Source organism: Physella acuta, unplaced genomic scaffold (assembly GCF_028476545.2).
Source record: "Physella acuta isolate Inbredline_101_S28 unplaced genomic scaffold, ASM2847654v3 ptg000604l, whole genome shotgun sequence".
Classification (NCBI taxonomy): domain Eukaryota; kingdom Metazoa; phylum Mollusca; class Gastropoda; family Physidae; genus Physella; species Physella acuta.
The window spans coordinates 144955-158714 of record NW_026732123.1 but is presented as its reverse complement, the minus strand read 5'-3'; the positions used below and the strand labels follow the sequence as shown (position 1 = coordinate 158714).

General features: G+C 38.6%; 1 protein-coding gene across 1 annotated transcript; it reads right to left on the bottom strand.

Moving 5' to 3' along the window:
• Positions 1-443: 443 nt before the first annotated feature.
• On the bottom strand, positions 444-12075 carry LOC131947647 (sodium- and chloride-dependent creatine transporter 1). The gene is made up of 11 exons (XM_059308887.1): positions 11778-12075; positions 11343-11474; positions 10065-10347; positions 7601-7733; positions 5364-5479; positions 4925-5047; positions 2766-2890; positions 2383-2495; positions 1909-2040; positions 909-1008; positions 444-742 (listed from the first exon to the last, which is right to left on the bottom strand). Exons 1-11 carry the CDS (start codon positions 12073-12075, stop codon positions 444-446), a joined length of 1854 nt encoding a protein of 617 aa, XP_059164870.1.
• Positions 12076-13760: the final 1685 nt, after the last annotated feature.

Genomic DNA, 13760 nt, shown 5'->3' with positions numbered 1-13760 from the left:
AAGAAACAACATGGACAGTGGCAAAGAAACCACATGGGCAATGGCCAAGAAACCACATGGGCAATGGCTAAGAAACCACATGGGCAGTGGCTAAGAAACCACATTGGCAGAGGCCAAGAAACCACATGGGCAATGGCCAAGAAACCACATGGGCAATGGCCAAGAAACCACATTGGCAGAGGCCAAGAAACCACATGGGCAATGGCCAAGAAACCACATGGGCAATGGCCAAGAAACCACATGGGCAGTGGCCAAGAAACCACATGGCCAATGGCTAAGAAACCACATTGGCAGAGGCCAAGAAATCACATGGGCAATGGCCAAGAAACCACATGGGCAGTGGCCAAGAAACAACATGGGCAGTGGCCAATAAACCACATGGGCAATAGCCAAGAAACCACATGGGCAGTGGCCAAGAAACAACATGGGCAGTGGCCAAGAAATCACATTGGCAATGGCCAAGAAACCACATGGGCAGTGACCAAGAAACCACATGGGCAGTGACCAAGAAACCACATGGGCAGTGACCAAGAAACCACATGGGCAGTGACCAAGAAACCACATGGGCAGTGACCAAGAAACAACATGGTCAGTGACCAAGAAACCACACGGACAGAGGCTAAAAAACCACCTAGACCTACAATGAGAACAGCAGGCACGATGAATCTCCACAACAAGGAAAACAAATATGGCGGTCTCCTGCCAAACATGAAGTTCAGATCATCCAGGAAACGTTCTGCGCCTGTTTGGACAAAATAGAATATTTAATTTTTTACCTGTTTTTAAATTAGTTGTTAAGAGATTGTCTTTATAACCACACATAAGAAATTATTAACATTGTGTTAACTCTTTCATCGTGCGTTGCAAAATGGAAATGTGAGTCAAACTATAATAATTGGCAAGAGTACCGTATATCCACGCCACTACCACACATTCCAGAAAAGCGTTGAGGAGGATAGCAAAGGCAGCGAAGTACCAGTCTATCAGCTGGAACAGGTACATCCCACCCTAGAACAGGCACAAATAGTAGCAATTTTATCTTTAAGCTTAGGTACACCCTACACTAGAACAGGTACAAAAAAGTGTCAATTTGATCTGTAAGCTAACATAGATACATCCCACCCTAGAAGAGGTGCAAAAAGTGGCGGTTTGTCCTATGAGTTAACAGAGGTACATAACACACTAAACCATACAAATAGTGGCGGTTTATTCTGCGTGTTTGAACACATCCATTCCATTCTGGTCGGATGATAGAACATACGAAAGATAAGCCAAAACTTTCATGTTCGAATCCCGGGTTCGCTTCAGTAGAACGTCCATGGGTCCACCTAGCTCTGTTTGGGTACGTCACGAAATATAGTTTGCGGCGGACGGACTGATTATATCAGGCAGTAAAGTAGGCATGATTTGGTCCAGGGGCTTGTTCAAAAATGTGTCCATATATATATATATATATATATATATATATATATATATATATATATATATATATATATATATATATATATATATATATATATATATATATATATATATATATATATATATATATATATATATAAACCATATATACAAATATATTTGCCACCCCCTAGCTAGCTCAAACCTATATCGCACTGGCCAATGAAAAAAAAACCTATCCTTCGTCTTCAGTTAATGGTTCTAGTAACGTACGCCGTCTTTCATTGGTGTTTTTGTTATTGATTCACACAAATTTATCATTTCCGATTTTAAATAGATTTATTAAACAACTACATCAAATCAAAACCGAGGTTTGTTTAAAAAAAAACAAGAATAACTCCTTATATTTCATTGGACATTATTAAGAAATTTTCAAGGACAAAACTAAGAAATAAGTAATTTACAATTATCAGAAAAGTTTATGAGTGATTTCACACAACGACTTACCCTGGTTGCTAATGGCAACGAGACGAGGAAAAACGTGACGCCGTAAGTTAATTTGATGTAGATGTTGTACCGCTTGACGAATCTTGGCCAAATGTCTTGTAAGGTCGTCAGGACGGTCTCAGCTAAGGTGAACTAGGGGTGGTAGAGTGAGATTTTTTAGTCAGTGGAGGCTTAAGGTGAGACTTTAGATAGTGAGGGTTTAAGGTGAGACTTTAGTCAGTGAGAGCTTAATTTGAGACTTTAGTCAGTGAGAGCTTAATTTGAGACTTTAGTCTGTGAGAGCTTAAGGTGAGACTTTAGTCAGTGATGTCTTAACCGTACGTGAGAATTTAGTCAGTGAGGGCTTAACGTGAAACTTTAGTCATTGAAGGCTAAAGGTGAGACTTTAGTCAGTGAGGGCTAAATGTGAGACTTTAGTCAGTGTTCGATTAAAGTGAGACCAACACAATGACAAAACCACATCACGTGAGTTACCTGGGAATCCAAAGCTATAGTGACCAGCATGAAGAAAAACAACACCCCCCACAGTTGGGGGAGGGGGAGGTAGGAGATGGCCTCTGGGTAGACAACGAAGGCCAGCCCCGCACCTGGAGAGGATTTTATTTTTAAGTAAAGAGGAACGACAGGGAAGAAGGGGGGGGGGGGGTTGTTGCGAGCCAAAAAATTTAAAAAATATGGGCAGGATGAGCGGTCTCAAATTTATAAAATTATTACACCAATTTTCATGTTTCCATTTGTTGTTGTTGTTGTTCTTTGAAAGGCCAACTATCTGAAGGTTATAAAATGGTTTTTTTTTCTTCTGACAGAGTAAAGCTAATGGTATCTTGACTTTGTCCGCTTTATTTGGAGCTGTTTACCTGACTGAGAAAAGTCAGCCAATGGCAGCTGGAGGTTGTAGGCCATGTGACCAAGGACGAGAAAGATGGCGAAACCGGCGAAAACACTTGTCCCTTCGCAGACAAAACACAGCACAATGGCGTCTCTGTGGTGATAAAAATATAAAATATTGTAACTTCCTTCAAGTAGCGTTACATGATTTTCATTGGTTTTTCTTTTTTTTTCTTGTATAGAGAAAGTTTTGTAACCTTACACAAAAAATAAATGAAATGAAATTTTGACAGTTTTCGCCGTTTTACACCTCCCCACTGTATCATATACGGAATTGGCGCCCCTGGCTTTTTGGGCGGTAGTGTAATAAACCCGTCCCGATAAATAAGATCCAAGCGCATGCAATGTTTACATTTAAATAACTCAGTTTTAGAAAACAAAATCAGCGTCTAAGAATATAGGATTGGTAAAGCATTGATGAAACCGTCCTAGTATATTTCGCCAGATTTTATTTGTCTTTTTATACATTGCTACACCTTTCATCTGATTTCCATGAAACTTTGGGAAGTTGTTGATAATGCTCCTGGAGAGGCTACTACGAAAAAAATACTATTTCGCACGAGCGGCACCCCGGTAGGGTGCAACTTAGCACCCCGGCCTATCCCATGTGCGCTATGGAGCCTATGTTTATTTTAAATACTGCCTTAGACTATGAATAAGAATATGAATAATCCCGGTAGCGCTATGACGCATGCGTTCGTTTTAAAAATTGTGATAGAACATGGATAAGAAGTAGTATTATAGTCGTTCACTAAACTGAATTAGACGCGTCTGATCGCGCCCTAGCAGAGTACTATCACAGGTCAATCCTGGGATTTTTTAACACCGCGAAAAGGCGGACACGCTGGTGTTATGTAAGAATATACGCGAAAGTTTATGGGGGATCTCCGAGGATATAAGACGTCTGCCTTTTTTTTACTTTACAGAATTAATTTTTACATGAAATTATTAACAATACAATAAAAAAAAATTCATAAAAAACGTTTTAATAACAAGCTTTTATGTAATGATGCACTAAAAAGTAGAAAATAAATTATAGACTACTATTTAAATAACTATAAAGAAAAGCGTGGGTCACTTTAGTATCTATTGGATACCTTTACTAATGTTAAGGAAGACACCCACGCTTTTCTTTATAGTTATTTAAATAGTAGTCTATAATTTATTTTCTACTTTTTAGTGCATCATTACATAAAAGCTTGTTATTAAAACGTTTTTTTATAAAAAAAAAATTCAGTACTTTACATGTTTTATTTACAATAGAGTTACATGACTAAAAACCATTGCGCGCCTACTGAACATCACGTTCAGTAGTCGCGCAATGGTTTTTGAACGCAGCCATTACGTGATGGCGCAGCTATTGAAGGTGATGACGCGTGTGGTGTGGTTGGCTAGACATGCCTACTAATTCGGTCCAAATTTTAATTAATTCATAAAAAATTAATTAAGCATCCAATTAAGTCAAATTTAGTTTCAGATTGCATTGTCTTCATGTCTTGACCCACGTGCCAAGTGTGAATCGTATCGGTCAAGTAGAAGTTTCCGAATTTTCACTCCTGCGTTTCCATCTAGACAGACTGTCGACAGAATGTCGACAGACTGTCGACAGAGGAAGTGAGTTAAATAAAAGCTTGTAATAAAAAGTACGTATATTAATCTAAAACCGAGTTAATGATGGAACCTACACAACTATGACTAGGTTAAAAAAGTAGGTCATAACAGGATGTCAATAATTGACACAAAAGTTGATTTTGGAACTTCTTGCAATTAAGGCGCCAACTCACGGAACTAACTAACTCAACTAACACAGTCTGTAGTTCAGAAAGCACCTCACATAGTCGTTCAAAAGACCCGCCTCAAACAACTATTCTGGAACTTGTATCTAACGGCCCACCTCATACAATTGTTCTGGAACTTGTATCTAACGACCCACCTCATACAATTGTTCTGGAACTTGTATATAAAGACCTACCTCATACAATTGTTCTGGAACTTGTATATAATGACCCACCTCATACAATTGTTCTTGAACTTGTATGTAACGACCCACCTCATACAATTGTTCTTGAACTTGTATCTAACGACCCACCTCATACAATTGTTCTGGAACTTGTATGTAACGACCCACCTCATACAATTGTTCTGGAACTTGTTGTAACTGGCCATGGTGAAGAGTCCCCCATAGGCTGGACCCAGCGAGTAAAACACCTGGATGCAAGCCTCTAGCCATGTCTGTACTACCAGCAGTTTGCTGCAGGTAAATCAATGACGCGGTCAGGTTACATGTACTAGCACACAGGATCAGATTTAGTTTTTAATGCTGCGTGTGCTCGTGTTAAAAACTAAAATATCAGAACTAAAACATAAAGTACACAGGCAGTTTCCAGCACATCGAACATTGGCCACATGCCTTAGCAAGTTCCCGAAATGGCCGGCTAATTAAAAAATTGCCAAACTTACGGGTTTGACGTAATACACGCACGCACACACACACACATGTAATCGTATATACGCATATACACACATATATATATTTATATACATTAATACACGACAGCGCCACCTACCTGAAGTCTGGGTACACATAGAACAAAACCCCGTCCACAGCACCAGGTAAGGTAGCGCCTTTGATGATGAGTACAGTCAGCAGCAGGTACGGCAGTAGGGCCGTGATATAAACTACCTGTAAGGTAACAACACAACTCAGCTTTAGTTATAGAATATTTTAAATCATAATAAAACGTTGAATATCTTTTTCTGTTGAAATAACATGTGAAAGGTTGATCTAGCCTCCACACTGTTGGCCTGATTCCCCCCCCCCCCCCGCTGTTAGCTTGATCCCATCTCCCCATTGAAAGCTTGATCCCTGCTTCACCTCCCCACTTTTTATCTTGCCCCCCCCCCCCCCCCCACCCAATCGTTGACTAGATCACATCTCCCCATCCTTGACCATCCTATCTCCTCCCAATTGTTGGTTTGATACCACTTCCCTATTAAAACCTTGGTCGTCGTCGCCCCCACATCCGCCCCCCACCCCACACCTAATTACTGTATTTGTTAAAGTGACACGGCGTGCTGTGATCTTTTAGGTTATGGTTGTGTTTTATGTTTTGTGATACGCTTGACTGCACTAAAGCGGTGCGTCAGTGTGTTCACTCGAGACCCCAGTCAAACACATTCCCAACTTATTTTCGACTACCGGGTCCCCCACTCCCATCCGATGACTGACCCCACCCGCCCACTTCCCCAAGGTTGAAGAGATCCCAATGTGTGTACCCCTTGACCTCTTTCATAGACCTATGTCAAGTATGTTGCTATTATGAAAACGCAGGCTTTTTTTTTTCACCATTGGCTACATGTTAACTGATCGCTATAAATTTAGCTCCACGAATAGAACTTCTATTTATGGGCTAGAAACCGGTTTTAAATACTTAAAATCCAAACATTTGTTTTGTTTAAATAAATTAGAGTTTGTTGAAGTAACTTTAAAAATCGAGTCTGGTGTCCAGACTTCGCTTAATCTTAGAGGTATAATTTAAAAGTATTATCAAATAAAGGATTTTTGAGTAGTTAAACAGGTTTTTGCTCTATAATATACTACCCTTTTAAGATTTTATTTATTTCACAGTGTCTGTTTGTATATTTTGTGTGTTTGTGGGATGTGGCAAATTTCGTAGCGTAATTTAGACCCACTTCTAAAGCAGCGATTTTGTTTTAACTTACAACATATATTTGTCTCTGGATACAACGCAAGATAATATTTTTAAACTAATTAAACATTAGGTTAGTCAATTCATTTTAAACTATTGAATTCAATAATAAAAGCGGAGGTAAAAAAATATTAACTGCTAGTGATCACTCGGTCAGCTGGCCTTAAAAATAAACTTTCTTTTATAAGATCGTTTACATAATTTAGCAAGCTTTTTAAAATAATTATTTTGTTATAGTTTAAATTTATTGTTTGTTTATTTGTTTGTTTGTTTTTCCAATCAAATCTTGCGATCGAAATTTCGGGCTCTTCCCAGTTAGCTAGCGCGCTGAAATATTCGGGGAAGCTTTGTTTCCGATGACAATACAAAATTCAATTATTATTATTACTAAATTGATCCACGGAAAAAAATTATTGATCATTTTAGACTCCTATTGATTTGTACCAAAAAGGGACATAACCTAGTAATTGGAAAAGGCACGTGTTTTTTACGAGTTGTCTTCGTTTACACAAAAAATGTTGAATGCGAGAAGATAAAATCGATAGCAAGATTTGAATGCAAACAAACATACAAAGACTAAAAAGTAGAAAATAATTATCATTAAAAAAGTTTTTAAAAACCCACGTTTTCTGATTGAACTAAAAAGTAGAAAATAAATGCTATACATCACAATAATGCAAGCGATAACTCTACTATAAGCGATTGCAAACTGCGTGCGCATTATGACAAAAAATGAAAAACGTGGGGCGCCGTGATTTTCTTACAGTTTTTAATACTGTTGACTCTCTACAAGCTCCCTAATAAAACTCAATTGTATTATCTAATCAATAGTAATATAACTTTTACATCTTATATTAACAATGACCGATAAAAAAACTTTTACTTCGGCGCCCCACGTTTTTCATTTTTTGTCATAATGCGCACGCAGTTTGCGATCGCTTATAGTAGAGTGATCGCTTGCATTATTGTGATGTATAGCATTTATTTTCTACTTTTTAGTTCAATCAGAAAACGTGGGTTTTTAAAAACGTTTTAATGATAATTATTTAAAGTATCAGTAATTGATTTTTTGCTTCCGATTTAACAAAAGTTACCTTTCCAACTGAGTGAATGCCCTTGATTATGCAAGCGAACGTTAAACTGGTCGAGACTAGTAGAGCCACAGTCGTGTGCCAAGGGAGACCATCCAAGTTTTCTAAACCGGAAGACAACTCTAGCACATTGTTGCTGGGGAATGACAACACATCTTACTACATTAAATAAGTCAACGTAAGCTACTGAAACAGTTTTGAGATCTGTCAAAATGTCTTCTAAAATCGAAGCAAAGCTAAAGTCGAAAGAAAATGTTCATGGTGGACGTAAACTTTTCAACCATGTTTTCCTCCTTATGGATTATTCATATAAACAAAGGGACAAACAGATTACTTTTCCAAGCAATTAAGGTCAGTTGCGATATAAGACTGGCTTTTTTTTACTGTTAAAAACAATTGACAATCTTTCCCTTTTCAACCATCCAGCCACTACCCATACTCTATATTTCATATCAACATTTACCAAGTCACCTTTTTTTTCAATAAAACTTGTATGTAAGCAGCGATTTAGCTTTTCAAGTTAAACATAAAGTTTAGTGACCCATACATGTTCATCGTGTAACATCAACCTGTACTTTTAAATCTGCCAAGTTGCGTCGGGAAAGGGGTTAAAAGGAGCAGTGGCATCGCTTAGATCGGTGTCACCCGGTACAAACATCGTTACTATATATATATATATATATACATATATATATATATATATATATATATATATATATATATATATATATATATATATATATATATATATATATATATATACAAACATCGTTACTATATATATATATATATATATATATATATATATATATATATATATATATATATATATATATATATATATATATATATATATATATATATATATATATATAGTAACGATGTTTGTATATATTCTGTTAATAATACAGTTGGATTTAGTAATAATTGTAATAATTGTCGATTTGTACTTAAAAGTCTATTTAATTAATCATTAATGGTACTGGCAAAAGAATATTTTCTCCAATGCATTTCGCATTTTTGTGCATTGGTGTCAACCCCCTAAATGGTGTCACCCGGTGCGGTCCGCAATCTCCGCCCCGCCCTCGCTATGCCTCTGAAGAGGAGGGTGTTTAGGGTGCATGCTGCGTCCATTGGTAGCGTCACCAGGCCGTACCAAATGTGTTGCCCTTTAGGTGGACGGAACAGATGTCACATGTTGAGCCCTTTTGAAAATATGGCTGGGGACAGAACATTCTAGAGACCTAAAGTTCCATAAATATTCCAGCAGGAGTGAATGGAAATGATAATGATGAACGATAAATTCTTGGTTGTTGAACAAGGGTGGGGGGGGGGGGTGAGGTGAGATTTTATATGGTGTTAATATTCACATCATCATGAAATTAGGCTGTAAATGTATTTTACTTAAAACATCTTTCATTATTACAAGCTTTTGTTTATGTCGCTACGTCTGTTTTTGTGGATTTGTTGTAAATCTTGTAACTCATTTTTTTAGCCACTTCTAATGCAGCGATTTCGTCCAAACTTTCCCGACACGTTCCATTTCGATGACAATACAAGTCTATCAATTTATTTTATTTAATTAGATTTTAATTTAGTCATTAAAAATTATTTTAACAGTTTCAAAACCACGGGAAGATAACAAAAGTAAATCACTCGATAGATTACAATTTTTAATACCAGAAGGGGAGACAACTAGCTAGATGCGATCACTCTAACAGTCTGGTGAGCTGTGATTCACGGGAATGTTTACAATCGCAGAGCCAGTCGATCTAGTGAAGGCTAATAGGGGCAGATAATAAAAAAATTTAAACGATTTGAAAATAAGAGAGGCAGCAAGATTAAAAAACTACCATTCACATTATCAGCTTGTAAATTGTGGTAATCGTCTTTTAGAAATCCTGAGTTATTGATAGTGTTTTAAAGCAAATACTTTTTAGTCGTGTCGATTTCATAAACTAGAAATCACTAAAAAGTAGAAAGCAGAACGAATATTAAAAATATTTATAGCAACAAGCTTTAAATGCAATGGAAAAAAATAAATAAAAGAAAACTAATAAGATCTATAAAAGTAGTGTTCAATCTAGCCTGGATTTTTAAATCCATGTTTGAGATATTATGATTTTAGTGCTAAAAATTGCTGTCTCTCAACAAAACACAGAAGCTACCGCCATAATTTACATAAACCCAAAACCTGCCGACAAAATTCACATCAAACCAGAACCTACCGCCAAAATTCACATGAAGCCAAAACCTACCGCAAAAATTCACATGAAGCCAAAACCTACCACCATAATTCACATAAAACCAAAACCTACCGCAAAAATTCACATGAAGCCAAAACCTACCACCATAATTCACATAAAACCAAACCTACCGCCAAAATTCACATCAAACCAAAACCTACCGCCAAAATTCACATGAAACCAGAAACTACCGCCAAAATTCACATGAAACCAGAACCTACCGCCAAAATTCAGCACTGGCAGAGTTTGCGTTTCTGGAAACGTTCACCGTCACGTTCATGACTTGGGTCATGTTGACCCAATCAGCTGCCCGCGACCCATTGAGTAACTCGACGCCTCGCTGGCCCGGGGGTACACACAGGGGCGTGTTCCAGGCCTGACCACACAAGGTCCAGGGCAGGGGCGACTTCATGGAGTTGACGAGGTAGATGAGGATGTAGGCGAAGATCATACAGAAGTACCAGGAGCTCAGGAAGGAGAGGATGTTCATAGAGATGCCGATACCTGGGTGGTGTAGAACAGTGGAGCGTTATGGTGACGTTAGGTTAGGGAATTAGGGTGGGGCGTTGGGGTGGGGCGTTCAATAAGTGCGTTGGTACAGGTAGTTGAAACTCACGAGGATGAGGTGTTAGTAAATTGGGATAGGGTGGATGCTTAGCACTGACGTTGGGAGGCGCTTGATAGTCTGGGGTTGGGAGGAGTGGTACAAGAGGGTTGGGATTTGGGAGGAATGGTACGAGAGGGTTGGGATTTGGGAGGAATGGTACGAGAGGGTTGGGATTTGGGAGGAATGGTACGAGAGTGTTAGGATTTGAGAGGAATGGTACGAGAGGGTTGGGATTTGGGAGGAATGGTACGAGAGGGTTGGGATTTGGGAGGAATGGTACGAGAGTGTTAGGATTTGAGAGGAATGGTACGAGAGGGTTGGGATTTGGGAGGAATGGTACGAGAGGGTTGGGATTTGGGAGGAATGGTACGAGAGGGTTGGGATATGGGAGGAATGGTACGAGAGGGTTGGGATTTGGGAGGAATGGTACGAGAGGGTTGGGATTTGGGAGGAATGGTACGAGAGGGTTGGGATTTGGGAGGAATGGTACGAGAGGGTTGGGATTTGGGAGGAATGGTACGAGAGGGTTGGGATATGGGAGGAATGGTACGAGAGGGTTGGGATTTGGGAGGAATGGTACGAGAGGGTTGGGATTTGGGAGGAATGGTACGTTAGGGTTGGGATTTGGGAGGAATGGTACGAGAGGGTTGGGATTTGGGAGGAATGGTACAAGAGGGTTGGGAGGTGTGGTAGGAGAGGGTTGGGCGAATTAGACGAGAGGTTGGGGAGTCTATGGGTAATGATGGGGAACTGGTTAGAGCGTTTATCTAAAATAAACGAACAGTGAATCTTTTTAAAATAAGAGTCAGTTACAATAAAATTCAGCATATCTACTTAATGAAGAAAAAACTTCTAGAATATTTTTACTGTGCAAGTTTGTTTTTACACCTACCGTTAAACAAAGGGCAAATACTCCAGACATGAAGAGGTCCCCTGGACATGAACTGACCGAGACTGACCTCCAGGAAGAAGCGAGGGATCCCACATACAGTCAGACACAGGATGTAGGGGATGAGGAAAGCACCTGGGGAATAAAAAATATGTGACACGGAGGAATGGACATACATGTATAGTACATATGGTGTAGCAGCATAATTTATATAAACACGCTTTCATGATTAAAGCAGATTCTTTACGACCCACAGATATAACACAGCCTTTGGGTTTTATTTTCAAATTAACATCCCGAAATAACGAAGGAATATTAAAAAAATTTATGTATAACAGGCGTCTTGTCCTGTTACTATACTGTATTATCATCTAAAACATTTAAAGCTCAAACACTTACCCTACATTAATCTAAACCACAACCCTAATGTTTACTCACCTCCACCGTTTCTCATACAAACGTACGGAAAACGCAGCACATTGCTCATCCCAACACAGAAGCCAATCGTCGTCAACACATACTCGATCTTTCGTGGCCAGATATGGCGGGTCTTCCCGTCGTCTTTAATATCAGTTTGGCTCAGTTCACATAAAAAACTGGAGTTGTCAATAGAGACTACTTGATATTTGTTTCCATTGATCCCATTGTTGTGTTCGGTATCTCCTCTAACATCGCCGTTCGTAATGGGGAAATGAAGACTGTCTTTCTCAGACTTTGGTTTTGAATTAAGCTCCATTTCTATTAAACAATAATTCTTCTTTCAACAATGTGTAAATATTAGAATTTTTTTTACAATTTATGTAGTTGTTTTTTTGTTGTTTTCATATATATATATATATATATATATATATATATATATATACAGAGGCGTAGCTAGGGGGGGGGGGCGGGGGGGGCGGCCGCCCCGGGCGCCGACCCTATGGGGGCGCCAAAAGGGGTGGGAAAAAAAATTTTAAAGCTGATTTTATGCTGCGGTTTTGAATTATAAACTGTCTAAGTTAAGAAATATAATGGCTACACGCATTTACATACTGATTTAACTGTTTTCTATCTTGATTTCTTAATGTAAAACATATACTCTTAAGAAACAGTGACCGGCAAAACCGCTTTGAAGCTTTTCCTAGATGGGGGGGGGGGGGCGCTTTTTCGAGACTTAAAACGGAAGAATTTACACTAGATTGTTGAGTCGATAAACGTTACCACTATTAAAAGAAACCAATTGTATTAAAACGTATTGTACGATTGTTGAACTGTAAAATACGTTAGTGACTTTTATCAAGATGGTGCAGGGGGGCGCTTTTAGGCTAAATAAAATAGCAAAATTACACAGGATTCTGAGTAAACAACCTTTAGCTCTCAGAAAGAAACGAATTGTACTGTGCATTGTATAATTGTGTAACATTTTTTAAAAAAAAGTTAGTTACGTTAAAAACCGCTCTACAAACTTTGTCCAAGATGGTTGTGTTGAGTGTGTGTGGGGGTGGGGGGCGCTTTTTTCGCTAACAAAAATCGCAAGTATTTGTACTGGATTGGTGAGTAGATAACTCTCTTAACACTTAGTAAAGAAACCAAGTGTATTAACGCGTAATGTACAATTTCAATAGCCAGTTTTGTTAAAAAAAAAGACGCGACTAGTTCTTTGTAAGATTCTTACGATTCTCTCAACTTCAACGTGAGAGATCAGATACTTTTGATCAGTGTTTCTTCCAGACTTTTTTCTCCGGGGGGGCACTTGAAATCTTCGGGGGGAGGGGGGAGGCGGTAAACTTTCTTCGGGGGGGGGGGCGGACACTGTTAAAAGTATATATTTTCTATATATAAATTATATAAATTTCATTTCGTTCGGGGGGGCGTAAAAATTTTTCCGGGGGGCTTCGCCCCCCCGAAAAGATGCCTGGAAGAAACTGTGTGCGAGAAGGCAGGGCAAATCTGCGAAATCCAAGACTACGAGCTGTTAACATCCGTTGGATTCCAGTTTGTTTTCTCTAGCTTGTTTTGTCATACCATCAACCAATCAACGAAATACCCATGTCGTATTCCAATGTGAACAATAAATATTTCTGATAACTTCTTCTTGTATGTCACTTGTGTGTCCTTACTCTAACAAACTTCGAATCCAATATGTACCATATCACAACAGAGATCGTTCAAAACTAGAACATAAAAGGCTGGTCTAAACATATTAGCGTTAGCTACAAACTACCCTCTAACACAGATCAGGCTTATTTTTTTTTTACTGACATTACTAATCTTTCGCAAAAAAAGTTAAACGCATCTTAATGGGAATTAAATTGTCGTAAAGTTTTAAGGAATGAAAATCATACAATGTAATTATTAAACCTTGTCCGGACTGTAGCATACACGCTTACACACACGCTTACACACACAAATACACTCTTACCCACACACAAGCTTATATAT

Excerpts from the sequence above, each read along its gene's own strand:
- LOC131947647 (XM_059308887.1), bottom strand. The coding sequence starts at position 12,075 with ATGGAGCTTAATTCAAAACCAAAGTCTGAGAAAGACAGTCTTCATTTC. Across the intron at positions 2,041-2,382 it reads CTATAGCTTTGGATTCCCAG|TTCACCTTAGCTGAGACCGT; the intron begins GTAACTCACGTG and ends TACCACCCCTAG. Across the intron at positions 1,009-1,908 it reads CGTTGCCATTAGCAACCAGG|GGTGGGATGTACCTGTTCCA; the intron begins GTAAGTCGTTGT and ends TGCCTGTTCTAG.